Genomic DNA, 20,975 nt, shown 5'->3' with positions numbered 1-20,975 from the left:
TTAAATACAACAGTGATTATAACACATCAATACATTATTATTTTAGTTCTTACCTCTGGTATAACTGGAACAGGTTTCTTCTTATCCATTTGTTTTGGCTTTACAATCACCTTTTCCACTTCAAGCATTCCCACTGGTGTATTAGGTTTGAATTTAATCTGGCTATTTTCTGCTGATACCAACTCTATGGTATAACTTGAGGGATTTAACCGATACTGTGCACAGAGAAAGATCAGCAAGTCCATCATCGGCTTCCTGTAAAACAGCCATAATAGCAATTAAATAGGCTGTAAAACAAAGCACGATACTGAACATTTAACATTAAAAAACCACCACCACCACCACCGAAAATGAACCAGCTAGCACAAAAGTATACCAAGCGCTAGAACAGAGCAGGATGTTTTTGCTTGCGTGATGTGTTTCCTGAGGCCACTAGGGAGGTGTGGTCTAGCCACCTCATTTGATATTTAATGGGAACTGTATCAGTGGTGACAAATGTCCTGCTATTCATTAAGAACAGTCCCCTTCCAAAGCTTGAAATTTTGGTGTCTACTTTGAGGTTACAAGAAACTTTATTTTCAGAAATTCTGAGTGAGCATGAGCAATTTGGAGGAAGCAGATGAAGTTTGAGGAAGTCACCCTTTATAGATTTAGGGATCACCAAACAAGAGCCAGATGTTTAGCACAGATGAAGGGGAAGAAATTAAATCACAGTACAGTAGCTGAATGACATTTCTTGAGAAGCTCTGTGTGATGCAACAGATGTCCTTTTCAAAATGAAGCAAGTCAAACTGAATTTTTCATATATGATCACTAACTGTATGTCCTTTTGTCTCATAATACAATGAAAAATATGTAAAACAACATATTAAGATAGTAAATAAATTCCAGAAGCAACTGGGAATATTCAGCCTAAAGCTGTATTTAAACAGAAATATCATAGAAGCGTTACATAGACTGAAGGTAAGGAGAATACAGTAACTTCGCGTATTACAGCAATTAAACAGGTTATAAAATTATCACGTCACTGGAACTGGTCATTCCTTTTTTTTTTTTTTTAAGAACTGGACAATCATCTGTGCAGAGCATTTCATTTTGACATCCTCCACATCTCTCAGTTACAGCTACAAACACGGAAACCTATCACCTACTGTGTTTCACAAGGATATTACAAAAATAATTTAAAAGTCTGTGAAGCAGTCAAATGCTATGTTGAAAAGAATACTGAAGTGTCTAAGTGAAAATTAATACAGGGTTTGGCTAGTATGGCTTTATCAGAAATCTTAAATTCTAGATGAAATTGCGTAACAGATGGAAGCATTCTGGTAGCATAACAAAACGTGGAGATAGCATCTACAAAGAGTCAAGCTAAGCAGAATCCTAGATGATATAAAGATTGTGAATACATTTATACATTAAGTAGGAAGTTAAAACAGACTTTTCATATGATACAGATCTGTAAAAAGAATTAGCAATGACTGAAGCTTGGAAATTATTGTGAATACTTCCCCCCCCCAAACATAATCCATTTACACTTGTTCTTAAAGAACAGGCCGTGCATCCCATAAACAAACTGTCTCCTAATTTGTAGCAGCTGGGTTGGACTCCCTGGTGCACATGCTGGTCTTCCAGTTACCTTTTTTTTCTTCCCCTGGGGTAAGTTTCTGCCTGGTTAAATGGCAGAAGAGAACACTTGCCTCAGGAGACTAAAGCAGGAGGAAAAATAAAACCAAAAACCATGCAGAAACGATGCTCTAAAAGGTGCAAAAAACAGCTACCAAATAGTCTGAAGAGGTATAGAAGAATGTAATAAACTCCCATGCCCTCATCTAGGAGATAGATTCCCTGAGGAATACCATGAGAAATACACTGAGCACTGGAAAAACAAAACAAAAAACACCTGTTCTTTCATTTACACACTGCTAAAGGAGAGAATTTATTTCAGTTCTTCTCTCATATGTCAGACTGCTCCGATTAGAAGGAAGAACTACTCTGTTTCTCTTACTTCTAACCCATAATAAAGCAACTGCATCCATCTCACCCTAATAAGAAAGGAAAAGGAGCTGTAAATGCAAATCATCCTGTTTCTGTATTTCACTGGAGGCAGGACAGCATGGGAAGAGGGAGCCAGAGAAGACGGTAGCCAGTACTTCTAGTAGCGACCTTTCTGGCTATCAGCCTATTCAAGAAGTTACCCGTTACCGTTTTTCAGGTGTATTTTTTATAATCCAAATAGCCTTAAAAGCTGCCCTTCCTCTGGCCTTTGGTTGTAGGAGAAAGGTATAAATGCTGAGGATGATCAGGACAAGAATTCACGAGCAAAGATCACAGAAAGCTGTCCTGTGGAAATGCACCCCAGTGACAAGCGCAAGTCCTCACCTTAACCAGAGTCACAAAAAGTGACAGACTGATAAACGAGAAACGTAGCTGTTCACAAACAGCAAATGCAAATTAGTACATGAAAACAGCTGTTCTCTGCAAATTTGCTTTCTATTGGTACTTCCAAAAATGTCCTGCTCAACTGGAAGATGCCAGATCACGTTCTCCAACACGTGTAAAACTTTTTTGCTAAGAAAAAGAAAATTATAAAAAATACTGGATCAAGCTTTTAAAGGAAAAAATGCAACAAGTTTCTACATGCTGCTCCAAAAATGAGGGACGAAACTTTGCTACATTTAGGAAGTTGTCATTCTTACATGATCAAACGTTAGAGATGAGGTCTTCCCATCATGAGACTGATGGTAAACACAACTGAACAGACAAAATACTGTTAGCAGCCACCACAAATATTACTAGGTAGGAGTGAAAGATAATAAGAAAAAATTACACACAGGCAGTTTGGTTTTCTATAAATCTCTGATTATTTAAATCTAAAGATCCCTGGCCTTCCTTGCAAGTGTTTATTAAAGCTGTTCTCTAAAAAGGCACTTGTTTTGATGAAGAACAAACAAAAAAGCAACCAGGAAAACCCCTAAATTTGTTACCAACAAATGTAAGTACAATAGATTTTGAAAAGTAGGGCAACACCACAAAGCTGGCTATTCACTGGCTAACTACAGAGTAAACCAACAGTTTGTTAAGAATACCCTAATTACTGAAAATACTCGAGAACGGATCAAATGGAAACTCAAAGGGCTCTAAGGAAATTCAGCAAAGCTAAGGTCTGTCTGAAACGTGTCTGAAACTGTAAAGCCATGCTACCCTGCAAAAATTATTTGATGCACCATTTCCAAATAAAATACATGCCATTATTATACTGGCTGTTGAAAACTAAATAAATCTACTGACACATATAATTGAAACTATTTACTGCATTTAGATAAATCTTTCTCGAACTGCATTTCTTCCTTGTGGGAAAACAAACTTAAAACAATCAAGCTGCTAGAGAAGAAAGTTTGTCAAGTTATTTTTGATTCTCTTCTTTGGTTGCAGAAAAATCTTAAGTCCTGTGCTATATTTAAAACCAATGAGAAGATTCAAAAATTTCACACAGAAAATGTAATTACACACAACGTAATTTGACTGAGTGAGGATATATGCAACATTGCTTTCTGGCACTTTGTTCTGAGTAAAGCAAGATACAGGGTACACGGTACTCACAAGCATGGACAAAAGGACTGAAAAAAAGGAGAGAGCTGTTGGAAGGCACAATTCTGACAGCCAGAAATATTCCTTGCTGTAAACATGCTAGCAAGAACACTTTATGAAGCATCATAGTAGTAACCAATTATTTCAGAACATTTGTTTTAAGAAATATGACCTCAGATTTAATTTATCCTGAAAAATCGGATGTAGCCTGGAAGAAAAATATTAATAATAATAATGCATCATCCACCACAAGCTAGTATTTGATATCTAGGAAATGACTTCATCAACTCTAGCAAATGACAAAGCATGCAAACGGACTTGAGCTACAAAATCCGTTCTCTGTCATTAAGATGTCAGGTGAGTGTAGCTACATGTTTACTTTACCCAGTGCAAAAAAATCAGTCTGCACAAACTGGCATCCTAACTGTTCTGATCCATTGCTGTGTTTGAATAGTACTTCCTTAGTAAACCCACTGTGATAATTAATACACTATTGTAAGTCCCAGGATTTATGATTTCAACTCACCAGTCAATTTCTAAGTCTTTCTGAACTAAAGGAGACTTGGGAGTTACACGCACAATCTATAATGCCAATTAGCAGACTGAAGTATGCATTTCAAATTAAAACTAGCTTCAGCAAAACATATTTGATTTTATATATATTTCCACAGCTGTAACTAGAAGCTTTCTTAGAAGAATTATAGATTTTGTCTGAAATGACAATACCTTTTTTAGGACTCATGGTAGTCTATAGGTAGTAGTACTGAGCAAATGCTCAACACATGACTTTGTAGCTGAGAATGAAGCAGAACTCATCTTTAAGGTCTAACACAGATACTTTCACAGTATCTGAAAACTCAGTGTATCATACAAACCAGTATTTTTCCTAGAGATATGCAGTGACTAGAAAGAATTCACAACTTGTGTATTTTACTGAGTGGTTTAAAAGTGGATGAAGGTCAAAGTAAACTTGAGTAAGAAAGAAAAATTAAACCAAAGTGTCGTTCTGTGTAACATACCTCCCGTTAACTGTAGTATATTTGATCACATCTCCTGGCAGGACCACTGACAGTTCAATGTCTTTATCGATTACATTCTCTTTCTGTTCCATGATGAGGTTGGCTGATTCTGTGTCATCAAATGGACTAACAGCAGTGGGTTTGGGTTCAGATGGAGGAGGAGGTGCTTTAGCTTTTCTTCTGAAATAGACGTATAAAAATTAAGGGTCAAGTTAATTGAATGACTTTTTCTCTCCTTTGTAGTATACAAAGGCAAGACTTTTTTTGAGCATTCTCCAAACAGACTTACTGGATTAGTATAAACAAAAATACTGTACTAAACAGTATGCAGCCAAATTGCACTGGCTATGTGTCTAATCTATAGGACAGACAGACAGAGGAACAATCACACTTAATTTCCCCAATTTTTTCTTTTGATTATTAAAATCCTTTAAACAAATCCTACTAGCTCTAGGTCTATTACTATATTTCCATATAGTAATAAAATACCAGTATTACCAATCCTACTGCGCTGTAATATTTCTTGACATTTCAGTCACAATATGCTTTCACATTTTCCTCTCACCTCTGTCCATTTCCTATCTTTTTCTTACTACTCTTTTCCGTCTTATTTCACACACACACACAAACCTTTGCAAACCTGAAAAAAATCCTAATGGTCCAAAAGAAACACGCTCTGCATCTCTTAATCTGTTTATGTTACAGCAAATTCTGAACACAAGACTCATTTCTACAACACACCTTTCTATTCAAATCAGTTTTTACATTTCATGTATATAATCGCAAGGAAAAGATACTAAATTAAGAATTTCACCATTAGATGAAAAAAATATCCAATACCGTGGAACATGCATTACCTCATGAGAACTTTTTCATTTCTTATAAACATTTTTTTTAAAGACTAGAATGAAGTCACACACACTAAAAGCTAAAATACACATGTATATCATATATATATATGTATTTTATACGGATATTTAAAAACATGATATACCAAGTTTCCAAAAATATGCTTGCAATTTAGATCCTTGGAGCTGTACCAAAGTTTGTTGACTTTAAAAACAACCAAATACATTAACTTCTGGAGTTATCCTACAGAATTAACCCAAAGAATACAACAGTTAGAAACATACATTTTCCTTGGCAAAATGAAGTTTAAAGTTACTTACAACAAAGAACAAACAAGGTCCTGAACAGCATTGCAACAGACGACTGTGTAATGAAACTTCACATGACTGAGCTGTTTCTGAAAGAACTTGGAGTTTTGAACTTCAGAACCCCGAGCTGAATAATTAACTATTCACAGCCTCTCCAGGCTCCTCAGGAGTACTCCCAGACATCCAAACACACCGAACAAAGATTCATCATCAACATCTACGCCTCCTCTCTGCTCATGTTCCAAATTAGTTTTGGTGTACACCTATCTCCGCATACAATTCGAGACACGTGGTGTGAGCTGCACATTTAACGTTGGTCTCTACAGCAACATGCCTGCGCTGTTTCTGGGTTATGTGAGTGTTGCAAAAGGTATGAATCAAACTGCTTTTTACTCCTCCCCCACTTAGGTTTTTTTGTTTGTTTTGTTGTATGAGTTTAGCTTCCGTATAACTACGAAAAAGAACATCAATACCAATACAACTTTAAAAAATTATATAAATATAAAAACCACTAACACATTAGTAGTAAGAAATAAAATAAAAATCCATACCCAAAGCAAAGCAGTACTGCTTTTCGCCCTCCATATTCATCCTTACATCTTTAGGTGACTTCAGATATTTACCACAACTGAACTCAGAATTTAATCCCTGAAGACTACACAATACAGTATGATTTATCTGCAAATGCTAGTGGACTCTGTTTTCCATTAAGCAGACAAATGCTATTTCATTGCTGGAACTCCACTATCACTACAGAGAGTGCTTAACGCAAAATGAACACATCAGTAAACGCATGGTCTGCATCAGTAAAACACAGCCTTATTTACCGTGTCCAGCTTGCACTGCAGAGAGCTAGAACTGGAAAAACAGTAGACAAAATTTGGGTGTGATAGCTGGCCAGATGACACTACACATAGCAGCATGCACACGCGTGGGGTTAGGTAGCCTGGCGAGGCTGACTCTCCCCTTACCCCAATGAAGGGTGGCATACGTACCCCACCCATCCCTAAGAGACCTTCACTTTCTTTATGGTGAGTTATGCTTGCATTTCCTGCCCCGCTCAGAGGAGGAAAAACCTCCGAGTACATGTCCACAGACATTATACTGACTTTTTGGCAACCTCTTATTAAGCAAGAGGTATTCCCATTCTCAAGTTTTCTGTTTCTTCATTTTTCACCCGTTCTCTCATCTCTCTCTCATTCTCACCCCAAGCAAGCCACATTTGGCCTTACAGATTTTTTTTTCTTCGCTGGCATCCGGTATGTCTGCCTTCTCAGAAGAAAGGCTGCCTGACGGGTGGTGGATGAAGCCCTGCACCCCCATGGTCCCAGAGCTGGTACTGGGCAGTTAGAGGAATTAACATGAAAGTTATTATATCTGTGGGTGTAAATCAAAAGCAACAAGCAACAGGCTGGAGGAGTCAACTTGCAGCAGCACTTGTAACCTGCAATCCCTCCCCTCCTCTTTTGCACTCTGAAGCCTGCAAGAAGCTGCTGCAGCTGCTTCCTCTCAGAGGCATCCTCCACACGCTGTTTTATTCAAATGCCAAAAATCATAAAACCAGCATTATCCAAGTAACTCCAACTCTATGGCATCATTTCAAACTCTTATCCATCATAAAGATCCATCAACAAACAGCAGCCCAGTTCTCTCTTGCCTCTTCACCTCTACCAGGTACTGGGAGAGCAATTAGGTTTTCTTTTAATGATTTTGTTAATAAAAAGAGAGTGAGTGGTTAAGCTAGTTTTTTCTCCTGAAAAGAAGAAAACCCTTAATTTTAAGTAAGACAAAACACAACCATAATGAAGAGAATAAATTCCAATCAAATAAAACTAACAGGTCAGAGGTCAGAAAAAGGTGCTCAGTAAATGGCCTCATTCACAGTAACTTTCATTTTCAGATGGCTTCCAGATGTGCTAGGAGCTAAGCAGACCTATTCTAATCTAATTTTCAAAGTAAACATCAGAAGGAGTTAGAACAACCCAAAACATACTCTTTATTTTCTTGGCTACTACAGAAGTAAAGGAAAGCTGCAGGAAGAATCAGCATACGGCATATTTAGCTACAACATACAGAAAAGGAGTTAAAATAGAAATTGACTCCAAATAAGGCCACAGGTCAATTAAACTCCTCTGGAAATTGTGCTGCAGCATCCCATACAAGGCGGGTGCTCGCTGCTTCCCCTGTTTCCCCAGGTACCAGCCCCACTAGCTGATGGACTTCTCTCTGCACCGGGCATAGCAAACCTGCCGACCCCCCCCAAAGGGCCACCCTCCCCACTGTTTCTCACCAGCTAAACAATTCCAGCTACCTGCTAATCTCCAACAGCTCGAATGTCAGATCTGTCTAATCTACTGCTCAAAACAAAGTAGAAAAAATAATAAACCTTTGTCTCCTGATTCTTCCTAGCCCTGGAAAAAGGCAGCCACAGGGATGTTAAAGAGTTCTTTCAGCAAAAATGCAGATAGAAGATTTCATCATTTTGTTAAGAAAAAGCAGTGTGTCTTTTTAAATCAAAAGCAGGGCCATGAAGTCAACATTTTACGTGCTTCACATCCCACTTCTATTTACCAAAGTTTTGTTGCTGTATCTCAACATACTTCCTGCTTGCAAAAAAACAATAGTGTCAATGACCTGAATGTGTGGAAGCCCTTTTTAAAATAAAGATCTGGATACAGTAAATAAATAAAGCACATATTTATTTGATGTTATATTTAAAAAAAATGAAAGCCAGTTTCAAAAAAAAAAACACCCTGTCAGAAAACTACAAGCAGTGTATTTTTAACTATCAGCAACTAGAAAAGTGCACATTATAATAATGAGAAATACTTGAACTTACAGTGACCTGGTTATTCCAGTTATTGCCAGCACGTCCTCTCAATAATGAACACTTTCCCCAAAAACTGGAGAAAGAGGAAATTATCTGCTACACAACCAAAGGCTACAGCATAAACAACCATCTCTTCTCTTCAAGTCCTGTTTTCAAAGAGTATTAATATTTACAGCACTTAACTTCCATCCTTGAACACAATTACATGAGATAGTGCACAAAGACAGCTTGATAGCCCTTTCAGAGACATTATTTTGGCTCTAACCTCATCAGGACCATCTCTCAAGTTTTCCACGGCAATCACGTAAGACAGTAAAGGTCAGAAGGGACCTCACGTGCAACTGCTCAGCTCTCAGGTACTGAAAAAGTTCGTTCGATGTAACAGAATAAAAACTTTCTACTGCACAACAGACAGATTTAAGTTTGTTAAACAAACTTTAAGTTTGTTCTGGCATCACTAAGAACATGTGTTTCTATGAAGGACAGAGAGATTTTTTTTGATACCAAACTTCACAAAAATGATATGCCAAAACTACAAAAGGCCAAAACTACAAAAGCAGAACTTTTTAAATTTTTCACTCAAAGTCAGAAAAGCAACTAGCTCTGCTAAGATCACCTTATGAGAGGAAAAAGGCCACTGCAATAAAGCTTCTTCTAGAACTTTTCTTGCTTTTGATTTTGCACTCAAAGCAGTTATTATAACATTTTCTTGATTATTACAATAATGCTGCGCCACTGCTATGCAGCAGTAGCAAACAGCTGCAACACCTTGCACATCATCTGCTCTACAAAGGAACAGGAAAACAAGAGTTCAGGTCTACGTTAATATGTTCCGTTTACAATGATACATCAGCAACACAGACAAAATATTTAAGTCACTAATTTCTTCTGCAATTTTCCCAGTTCAGTACTCATCTTTAATACTCACAGAATAAATTTGTCTTGTATAATAAGCAGATAAAACACCATCTTTCCTGCTGTTTATTCACTTCTGTCTTTGGGGATTATAGTTTCACAGCATCACCGCTGCACATCTTCAAGATCAAGCACTACTTGCTAGGAAAACACTTGGTAACAACTGCAGCACCATTGTCTGATTCTTGCTGTAGTCCATGAAATGACTTAAGTTATCAAGGTAAGTCACTAAAAAAAGCCTTTACCTTTTATAAAAATCACAGCTATATATTTCAGGACATACGCATACATACCCTCCTTTTTAAAAAAAAAAAGGTATTTCATAAGACATAGGTATTCAGTAATCCACATTTCAAATTAGTTTGCAAGATGGAGTTCCCAATTTGGGATTTGATAATTACACAGTCAAAGATACAAAAAATGGAGTAAATTACAATAGTGTCACTTTCATCTGCAGTATAATTATGGATGATATTTCTCTTTCCTTTACTAAGAAGTAGCTCAATTTTCATTTATATTGTTCTTAATCTGAATACTAATGATAGCATTGACATACCCATGCGGCATATTTTTCCTTTAGCCTGGGAACTCTGGAATACATGGCTTCTCTCATTATAGTAGTTGCAGAGCTGCTTGCAAGCCTGCATAACTCCGCATAACTTTGTGATAGACCAAAATGAAAACACTCAAGCAGGAGCACTCTTCCCACCCATACTACCACCAGCACAGCAGAGTAGTCTATGTATAAGCACAGGATTTACCTTTTGTGCATATGAAGCACGCAGCTTTATTCTGTCTACAATCTGATACTTGGCATCTGTTCACTCACAACAAAAAAAAGTTCTTCCAGACATCCTGCTGTATGCGAGTCTCTGATGTCTTGAGTGTTATTAGCAAAGGACAGAACTCCTGTGTTTCTAAGCGATCTGTTAATCATTATGAGGAACATCGCATGATATCCATTACAGTCAGTCAAATGATACTACATACATACAACAGCATATGGACATGGGTTACTGCAAGCAAACATCTTAATATTTTGCAGTACTTGATGGTAAGTCCGCCTGCTGGCAGCCAGCATATCTTCAAAATTATATTTATTTCATACCACAACACAGTCATCTATTTTTCTGTTTTTTCAGAGAGACTTATCTTTCTCATCTTGGATTCACTCATTCTCATCCTGTCTTCAACTCTGAAGTTGACAGAAAAGAAAGGACTGGAAGTCCTTTGCTGCAGACTGCCCAATGAACTGGAGCTCTTCGCAAGGAGGAAAAAAAAATTGTCAAAAGCAGAAAAACCTAATTTATTTATAAGCTTCTAGAGATCCCCCCCCCAAACACTACTACACTCAGCAAATAGAAGTGAAATCATCACCTGTAACTATCTACATTATTTCTTAACCACCTTTCACTGCTGTTTGCTGCATCCCAGCTCTCTATATACACATTTCTAACAAGTTACTTGAAAAAAAAAATCTAGATTTTTTTCCAATCACTTAAAGTTTCAGTTCAAGAAATTAAAAGTTATGCTACGCATATAGCAAAACACCCTCTGCACTGCTTTGTTCTTGTGATTCAGATGTCTACACAAAATTGGGTTAGAAGAAGTACTGCTGAAGAGGTTACTTTTGATGTACTCTAGTATTCTTCTTATCTATCCTTAAAATACTTTAAGGATATTTATCCTTAAAATTAAGCAGCTCAAGTACTTGCTATACCAGCCTCATGGCATCTATACAATGTGCCTATCAGTCTTGATACTAGGCTTTCATCTCTAGATCAATATCACTGTTTGATACACCGTCTCTATCGTTATTTCTACTATAAAAGCACCAGCTGGATATGAAGATCAAGGTATGGATCAATGAGAGGCAAGCACTATCCATTCTTGGAAGGTTATCCCTTCAAGCCAGGCTTATGATACCTGTAGGACAAAATGAAGGAAAAAATATTTGCTGCATCTGCTCTGCAGATAAATGTGAGCTTTCAGGTTCCACACTCATCCACTTAGCTATCCGGGGAAGATTCTGCATTTATATTGTACAGATATGTCTAGCAGCAAGTTCAATAGTTACAAAAGAATAAATGTACAGAAGTACATTTCAAATCCAATTTCCAGGTGGAAGAACAACCATGAAAATCTTCTAAATCTTTTGTGATAATGAGGTATTTCACAGCGCACTTTCTATACAAATTCACAAGCCTGAAAGGAGATCAACACTGCAAATTATTTCTGGTATTTTAAAAGTGTTACATAAGAGATGGTACTAGAAAGGAGGAACTGAGAAAAGGGTTCTCGTAAAAACGAAAACACCTTGTACAACTGATATACCGACTGATATGCCAGTAGTGATGCTACAGGTGATATGATTAATAAACCGATTTTTGAAAATCATCTCTATGACTTTACTCAGTGAGGATCCAGCAGGAAACAAATCCTCTGCAGATGTTCTTATTTGTGCCTACATTTAGGTGATTGCTACAGTGAAAGAAAAAAAAACACACAAACATAGAATACCTGTTTTTCCATCCCCTTCCATAAGGGAATTGGACCAAGAATACGAGGTATCTCACGAATCAAGGTATGTTTTCAAAGCTCTCGCTAGAGAAAAGTTTTTCCTAATCAATGGGATGTGTTGAATCCCTCCCCAACTAGCCTCAGAGTTCTGAAGAAAAGAATTTTTAAAACAAGTCTTATCCTAGAGAGAAATAAATCACAGGACTGGGACCGTAACCATGGCAGTAAGGTGAAAGCTTAATGGAATCTTCGGACGTCTGGTACACACTGAAAGCAAGAAAGCAGCAAATGAATCCTTCAGTTCCCTGCAGACCATTTGGAACAGACACTTGCCCGTCTGATTGTCTGTCCCCATGGCAGTGGCAGTCTTGAAAACAGAAGAGACTGTATTCAAGCCATAATTCACGCAATGTTTTCTCCTATTAGGAGGAAAAAGGGGGGATTCAGAGGCAACAAACACCAATCTGTATGGCACAGGCATGTTTTTAATTGTGGCCCTCCCCATATTAAAGAGGCACCAACTTCAGGATAGATTTTTGTAGCGTAAGTTTTAAATTTATACTTAATTTTCTAAAAAAGCAAAAATTTGTTCATTGCCCTTAAAAGCCAAACCATAACTACCATTACAATGACCTTTTCAAGGTCACTTAAAACACATGAAATACTGCCCAACTCTTGAGCACAGATCACCACTGACTCCGTGTTACTTTATGCCATCCAGCAAAACCAGTTAGCTCCTCTCTAGGCATAAGATTTGCCCTGCTGCTAGGAAAACAGCCAAGAGCTCAGAATCCTAGCAGGCAACAGAGGATAAAAAATACATTATGCCATAAATTTGCATAAAGGTTATTATTATTAAGGAATTATCAAAACGTATTCTTACACAAGTGATCTTTTATACCACATTATGCTGTGCCAAAAGTAGTATTTCTTCTTAAAAAGGGGAAACGGGGGAGGGGGGGGAGGGGGGGGAAGGAAGTGGAGGAAAATCACTTCCAACAGCATTACTTCTAAGGAGGTTAAGAACTTGGACGTGTGAAATAGTGTTAACACTAAATTCAAATTTGGCATGTCATGTGCAACATGCCTCTGTAGTAAGCAGATACTTTGTGGAAAGGTTGCTAATAGATGTAAGTATCAAATGTGAAAAATAGGTTTGCTACCAAAAGAAAAGCCAAAAAACTTGAATGATATTCAAAACTATTAAAACTACATATGACTCATTTAGCCTTTATTATATTTACAGTTATGCAAACAGCCTGACAGAAAAGAAGGAGAGCAGGGAAGAGAAAACAGTAAATCTGTAACAGCGATTGAGTAATATATAACTGGCTGAATAAACAGGAAAAGAAACAAAGAGCAGCTTGAGCTGAAATGGGGAGCTTAACCTTTGATACACTAATAAATCTAACAAATATTTAAAACTCGAGCAAACATATATTACCTCCACTAGGAACAAACTCTCAAATCTTTTTTCAAGAATGTCTATAAAAGCGGGCTCACACAGATATTCTTCTCCTATGACCAGCAAGAAAAGTTCAATTAAGGGCTTGCAAAACCTAAATTTGCCCTTTTGGCCGTTATCTCCTAGTCATGAAAGCAGGTATAGCGCCAGTCTTTTCAAAGCCTGGAGATGAAACACCTAGCTCTGCTAGTGGGTTTTTCTGCCACTATTCTGAACATCAATAGAGTAAAGAATTGCCAATTTATCTGAGCTTTTCTTCTGTTCCTTTTTCTCTGCCATTCAAAATCGCATTTTAAAAGTAACATTGGAGGCAGGCACTGGATGGATTTAGAGGCTGGGGAAAGGCAAGGAAAAGAAAAGCAGAACCACTCAGTAGCACAGCAGCCAGGAAACAGACCTGCACAAACCCTTCCCTTTTTCCTCCCATACACATATGCCTCAAATACAGGTAACGTCGGCATGGGTGCGGGTGGGCAATGCAGGTAAAACAATGCAGGCCAGTACCTGGGAAGCTCTGCAGCAGCAACAGGGATGACAAACTTTACCCCTCTTCTCTTTAGCTATAAAAGGTTGAGCACAGCTGCAATGCTCCAGTCTCCCAGGTGAAGAATCACTGAGCTTGGCTCTGGGAAGAACTGCAGCTCATTCTGTGTTTTCCAGCAGGTATTTGGAACAGACCAACCCTTCTCCCTGGCTGAAAGCTCTACAGCCACCAGCAGTCTTCTGGCAGCTGGGTCCTTTAGCTCCCTATCGTTTGGTAAAACTTCAAAATGTTTTGTACGTTCGCATAAACAAGAAATAAGAGGGTTTAGTAAATTGGATAACAGATGCGATATGAAGCACCGGAATAGACTGGAAAGCAGAGAAAGTTCTCTATCCTGAAGAAGAAGATTTTTAAGTTACAGAAATTAAACAGATGGTACATGACACATGAAAAACTAACAAAAGAGGAGCGAAAGGGAGTTACTACACAGAACCACGTCAGAAAAGGAGTTAATTACAGGAAAGAAGATGCAAGAAGAAAAAGCTCAGGCTAGGAAATTGTACCAAAGCAAGCATTACCTTCACTAAATTGCAAGAGAAGCATCTTGGCACTTTCGTTTTTCAACTCAGTTGCTAACCTGAGAGCTAAGATGTAATAAAGAGGTCCCCCCCATGTAGCTTTAGTTCCACAAACATCTCAGGCAAACGCTCCATGCAAAACCTCAAACAAACGCAGTGAATGTCCATCTACCACCAGATTCTCCTGCTCATCTCTTACAGCATCCCCTGTAGCACCCGCACCCTCAGAAAGCGGTGGGAAAGGCCTTGCCTTCAGGAATAGGGCGGCACTTACCGCCTCCTCAAACGTCAGTGCTGCTGCTGGAGCTCAAGCCTGATCTCTCATGCATTCTGTGGGGCGATGGGTGGTAGGAAGCACAGCCCAAAGTCCTAGCCCAGCTCTTTGTAGCATCCACCTGACCAGTAGTTTTCCTACCCACTTTCACTGCCGCTGGCAGCAGGAGCCTCCCTCCCCTTTGTCCCCCTTTAACTTCAATTCCCTCATTGGTTGGCAATTCAGGGCCCACAGAAATGCTACAACTTCCTCCCCCAGACTCATCCCCATCTACATACAAGAGCTGTTGTTAGCTCCCTCCTCCACTTTCTTCTGAACACTCATTCTTACTGCATTCCTGCAACAGGCCCGAAAGACGATGTTTCTTCAAAAAAAGCTGTCTCCTTGCACCATGGTAGGTAGCACCAAAGCTGTTTTGGATGCCCCATTACTCCATTAGAAAGTCTCTGCTCTTTCTGAAAAAGGGTACAGGGTTTCAGCCTTAACTTTACAGTAGGAAAAAAAAATATTTAGGAAAGGGGGAAACCTATTTCTTACTAGCCTTTACAACAACTATTAGCAGCAGTGGTAGCCTGCTCTGTGGAAAGTAAGGAACGTTGCTGTACATTACACTGACGAGTAAGTGACTTGCTCTAACTCCTGTGCTACAACACTGTATTCACCTCCTGAATGAGCACACAGCATGGACTCCACTATATTAAACACCAAAGGCATTGACTTCAACAAGTTTATTAAAAAGAACTTTTCTTCCAAAGTTTTAGATAAAAATTAGATGAAAGACAAGCGAAGTCAGAAAAGCCTTCCTGTCTCCATGAAATACAACATTCCTCAACTAAAATAATCTCATTTGAACTTTCAGGCAGCAATCTGTAACTTAAAATAACAGATGGAACAGCTTCTGTACCCAGAAGCACACCACTGAAATTCTAGCAGTCCATCTACATGGATAAGCTTACAAGTCTTTATTCATCCTGGTCTTTGAGCCAGTAAGGGGATAAAAGGCTTTTGTACCTTGGACTGGAAGAATTACATACTTTCTCTGAAAACAGCACTACAGACATCAATTCTTTCCTTTTACTGGTCTGTGTTTGGATTCTGACTACTTATGTACTGCCCTATACTTGAATCTGCCTTCCTTACAAGAGCAAAGACTTAAATGCTGCTACAGGGACATAATTATGGTAAATATTTTTCCTCGCAACAGGAGTTCAGATGAGTTCAACCAAACAAGCAAGCAAATGCTGTGTAAATACCAACACTTTCATCCTTAGTCTTGCAAAATATTTGTCACCTTACATCAAACATTTCCAGAATTCCCATTCACACCAACCAGAACAGCTCTGCAGGTCAAAGTTTTACCTGTGCATATCAAACAAAAAAGCTGCTAGTAGGACGCTGCCCAGTAAGATAACCTAAGTATTACCTGGAAGCCTGCTGATCACCTAAAGAAGGAGAGGGAAGAAGTACAGCTAAAAGTGGTTAAACTACTTTTCTGCTTACCTCCAAGATAACTCAGGTCTCTCTTAATTAAAATCAAGTGAATTTCTTTCAACAGCATATGTAGGTAGAAGGTCTGGAGTGTGTGCATGGCAAGCACACCATCATTTCTTTCTTTTACTGGTGACATCAGTAAGCCTACCTATTTATAATCCCACCACCTGACCAAACAGCCTATATAGTACATCTAGAGATTTGTATAGTCATTAATCCTGACACGTCTACTTCAGGCAATTCAAAAGAGTATTAAGTAGCTTTGTTGTATCTTCTGTGGCTTCATACCATAAAAAGAATCCAATCCCGTCACCCATACTCCTTTTCTTTCTGCAAGACAACTTTAATGGGAAGTTTTAGAATTAGGACTCTTCCTTTCTCTATGCTTTTTATCCTTCCCCATTTCTCTATCTGTAAGACACCCAATTAAGCAGTTCAGGTGAGCAAATTTTAGTGGTTAGTGGAATACTTTGGTAGCAGAGGCACATAACTGCAAATCCAGTTAATTTGATCATCAGTACTGCCTACAAAATTATTGAAGCTTAAGATCTTGAGTAAACAGCATCACAAAAGATCAACATTTACACTACCTGGGAAGAAAATGACTTCGCAGTCTTTGAAGTAGGGTAATAACAGAAGCTTCACGCCATTGTCAAGAAAAACACAAGCTGCTTGAAAAACAATTCTCAACTCGGTTACCTGTTGTCAAAGTCAAACCTCACGTATACAGCAAGATAAAAACTGCTTACAGTTAAATCTGCTCAGGTAATGGGAAGGAATGCAGTCAAACTCTTTTGGGCAAGTGCTATTACCAGTTGTGGCATCCTGCAGGTTCCTATCATTAGCAAATACTGCTTCTAGATCTGTATCAGGCCACAAAGTGTTTTGAAGCTGTTTGTGTACCACTTCAGGAGAGGATAATGTCTGTGTGCGGTGACTAACATCACTGACAACTCCTTAGCTGGCCTTTCTTACCCAAGAAGTCCTGCCAAAAGCATCCACTCACCCTTGTATCAGACAAAGTCAGTTTTACCCAGTACATGTAAGGTTAAATGAAACAAACCATCAGATCAACTTGGTGGCATTCCAAGTAAAGGGCAGTCTGGAGCTAAACTTCAAGAGTTAATAGTGTTTAGAACTGAAAACCTCACAACAATTTTAATTGCTTGAAAAGCTGGGGTCAGCAGCAATACGGACCCAGCCAGACTTGCAGGACTTAGATCACCAATAGTAAAAGTTTCACGGCAAACAGGGTATCAATGTAATCTAAGATACCAACACATTCCCTGTGGCAAACTTGTCCTACACAGGACAAAACATTCAGAAATCCCACTCGGAAACATTACCTGGTCTAAGGGCTGTAGCTAGACATATTCAGTTAATGTTCATAACGTCTGATTTTCTTTATTCCTTGGTATCTTGTGGTACTAAGTTTTGTATACTGTTTATTTACTTAGCAATTTCCTTCTTAGGGATTTCACATATAAAGCTGTACATTTATTGCTGTTGATTTTTTGTTGATTTGCACAAAGCTTTTATATGACAAACTGATATAAAAATGCTCCTAGTGTTTTTTCCTTTTTTTTTTTTTTTTTCAAGCTACCAGAACATGCATGAAAACTAAAATACTGAGAATTTTAAAAGACCTGGTAAAAAGAGTTTAGACAGTGTATTAGAAAATAAAATCTATGGGAGAGGAATTAAAATGTTTTCTTATAATTTCTTCAGAATTAGTTTTTAAATGCTTCTAATTTTTCCCATAAAACATACTACTACTTCTACTCATCTTGGCATCGCTGTATTGGCAAGCATTCCCTAAAAAGGAAAAATCAACTGACTACCCTCAGCAGCAAAAGGGAATGTATGCGAACAGTTCGTAAACACAGAATTTTATTTCTTGTGCACGCATGCTTCAAGAGAAATAAATGATCTAATTTTGCTAAATACAACACTACAGTACTAGATACAAACCACTTTCTAAAGAGATCCCTGTATAGGTCACTTCTTTAGAGTATGTGAAACATCTGTACTAATCCACAGAGTTGTTTCTGAGACCAATAGGATATGAAGATTTGCATATCAAGCAAGAGCAAAAAAAAAAAAACAGCCACAACTTCCCAATATTCATTTTTAGATCTCTAGATATCTTCAGTTTCAGCTGTCTGTGATTAACCACAGTATTGAGAATTTCTATAATAAGTAAAAATAGAAAAATCAAACAACCCTCCCATCTCAAAGCCTAATAGGCTGTTAAACACAATGGATGTGTACCAGTTATCTACATATGGAAAAGTTGGTCAGAATTGTTTTTTTATTTAAAAAAAAATCAATGGGGACAGATCTGTGCAGTTGGAAGCTCTTTGAACCTATTGTCTCTATCGTTACAAACAAAAAACTTTTTATTTTTAAACTATCTGATATTCCATCTAACCCTGAAATAGTTGATTATTTTTTTTTAAATAATATCCATGAGAAACTTAAGTCTGAAAGTAGCAAGAATAGCAGGAAATCTGGATTACTAGCTAAGAATAGGCAATCTTCCAGATTAAATTCCTGCTTTATTAAATACTGTTTCTTCAGTTGCTTTGTACCTACTGAGATGACATCTCATCTGTGACGGATCAACACAGTTGAGTCTCCAGGGAAAGGCAAATAGTTTTGTTCTATCAAAAAGAACTGGAGAAGAGAGCATAGACAGAGGCTTCCAAATGGCTTGGAAGCAGACCAAGAATTTGTTTTTCTTAGGCAAGTCACACATCAACAAGGAAAGTTGATTACAAATTGTATAGTCATTCAACATGAAGGGGAACTTAATTATTTTTCCATTACTTAACATTTGGTTTAAGGATTTTATGCAGTATCATTAGATGATTCTACTGCATGTTCTCTTTTCACTTACTTGGAATACTTACAACACAACAAATCACTGCATGTACATACAACAGTAAATATAAGGACATGAGACCAGAGAGACCACATCATGATGTCTCATATTAAAACCGTATTACACCTTTAACCATCCCTATTCATCTTCTCGGAACCTACTCCTCCAGTTCCATCATACCCTTTCGGAGAGGCCAGAGGCCAGAACTGTGCACTGGACTGTCGTTATACAGCGGCACAATCATGTCATCTCTTTTCTTCTCTACTCCTTTACTAATACACATAAACCGATTCCTATTGAATTTATCTGAAGTGAATTTCATCTCATTTCATTAGCCAGTCACTTGGCTTTGTAAAATCCTTCTGTAAGTCTTCACAGCAATGTCTCCTCTAATTACCATGAATGACAACTTCTGACTGTCACCTCACATTAATAACCTTTTTTCCAAGTTATGGTGAACCAAAAATTCCAGCAGAGATCCCTGGGGATCTCCAAGGTGGCCTCCTTTCAGAGATTCCTCATACTTCGTTATTATTTTTACATAAATTTAGCCATGCAAAGTCTACCATAATATGCCACACCTTTAGTTTTCTTGAAAGTCTTTCTGGCCATACAGAAGATTTTTGCTAGTCTATAACCTAGAGACTATCAGCTGGTTTCCCTTCATCCTTTTGGTCACCACAGAACTTAAGTTCTTTCTATGTTCCTGTAGCATTAAATAAGGCATTTACATTGTAGATATACTGCTACATTGAAGAATTCCTCATTATATTCTAACTATGCTTGTTGCATCACAGTCTGCAGAGAAACAGAATTTTGTTCATTTAACTTGAATAACTTAGTACTTAAGAGCTCTTGCCAAAGCTGTGCAATCAAGGACAAAATGAGAGTGCCTACTCAAAAAAAAAACTTCTACTGGGGACAAAAAGATAAGTCCATATTTGGGCTACCTGTCCACAGGGTGACTTCCCTTAAACTGCTGCATGACTCTTCCACCTCTCTATCTCAATTACAACCTTTTATCCTCATTTTCACATCAAAGATCACTCTTCTCCCTACTCAGCACAACAGGTAATATGCAATCATTAGCAGCATTTTACACCTTGCTGAGTCACATTTCATCTCGATTGCTAAGGATCTGCCTCACTATCCCACAGCTGTTTTAGTGTTTTCTTCTGTGCCAGCTTTCTTCCCAGAGAAGAATTTTTAATAAAAAAATAAAATAAAATACTGGAGAAAATACTGGAGAAAAGAACTCACAAAAAAGGGCATACAAGGCTTAAAAGGCACAGCAAAAACCCGCAGGGCCTAATGACAGTGAAATGCTTTAATTCATGCTCACTGTTCAGAGAAAGAGAGATCACTAGTAGACATTATCCAGAAAAATCTATTTACTTAAGAACAAAAAAGAACTGCAAATTGCAAGGCAATCCTTAGCTTCTTGGTTTCAGGGATTCAAACACATTTGAGAGAATACAAAACTGAAGTTGAGGAGTCAATAACTGCCCAGAAATTATTACTTCAAGAAGCTCTTCCTCCCCGAATACTGAAGTTATACCACAGAAGTTGTAAACAAAACAAAGCAAACAGAATAGCGTCATTACCGTGATTACTATAGTGGTGGTAGTGCCACGGCACTAGCGGTTGTTACAAATAAAATACAAGAAATAAAGAGACAACTAGGGTTGTAGATAGGGGGATCTTCTAATTTTTATTTTATTTTTTGGTGACTTGATTTATGCAGCATGTTACTATGGCTAGGTAACAGAT

At 38.0% G+C, this 20,975-nt stretch overlaps 1 protein-coding gene across 9 annotated transcripts in view; it reads right to left on the bottom strand.

Moving 5' to 3' along the window:
* The window catches only part of COBLL1 (cordon-bleu WH2 repeat protein like 1), a 127,484-nt gene that overhangs the window by 31,314 nt on the left and 75,195 nt on the right, over positions 1–20,975 (bottom strand). For 8 of the 9 annotated variants that reach the window (XM_080601169.1, XM_080601170.1, XM_080601173.1 and 5 more), the window contains 2 exons: positions 4,608–4,787; positions 54–255 (listed from right to left, as the gene is read on the bottom strand). In XM_080601169.1, the coding sequence (XP_080457295.1) occupies positions 54–255; positions 4,608–4,787 (382 nt within the window). Of the gene's footprint in view, positions 1–53; positions 256–4,607; positions 4,788–10,270; positions 10,297–20,975 lie in introns of those variants that run through there. The other variant, XM_080601176.1, reaches the window with a different exon arrangement.

Source organism: Anser brachyrhynchus (genome assembly GCF_964034855.1).
Source record: "Anser brachyrhynchus genome assembly, chromosome: 7".
NCBI lineage: Eukaryota > Metazoa > Chordata > Aves > Anseriformes > Anatidae > Anser > Anser brachyrhynchus.
Note: the sequence above shows the minus strand (reverse complement) of the source record. Positions and strands in the feature narration are given on the sequence as shown.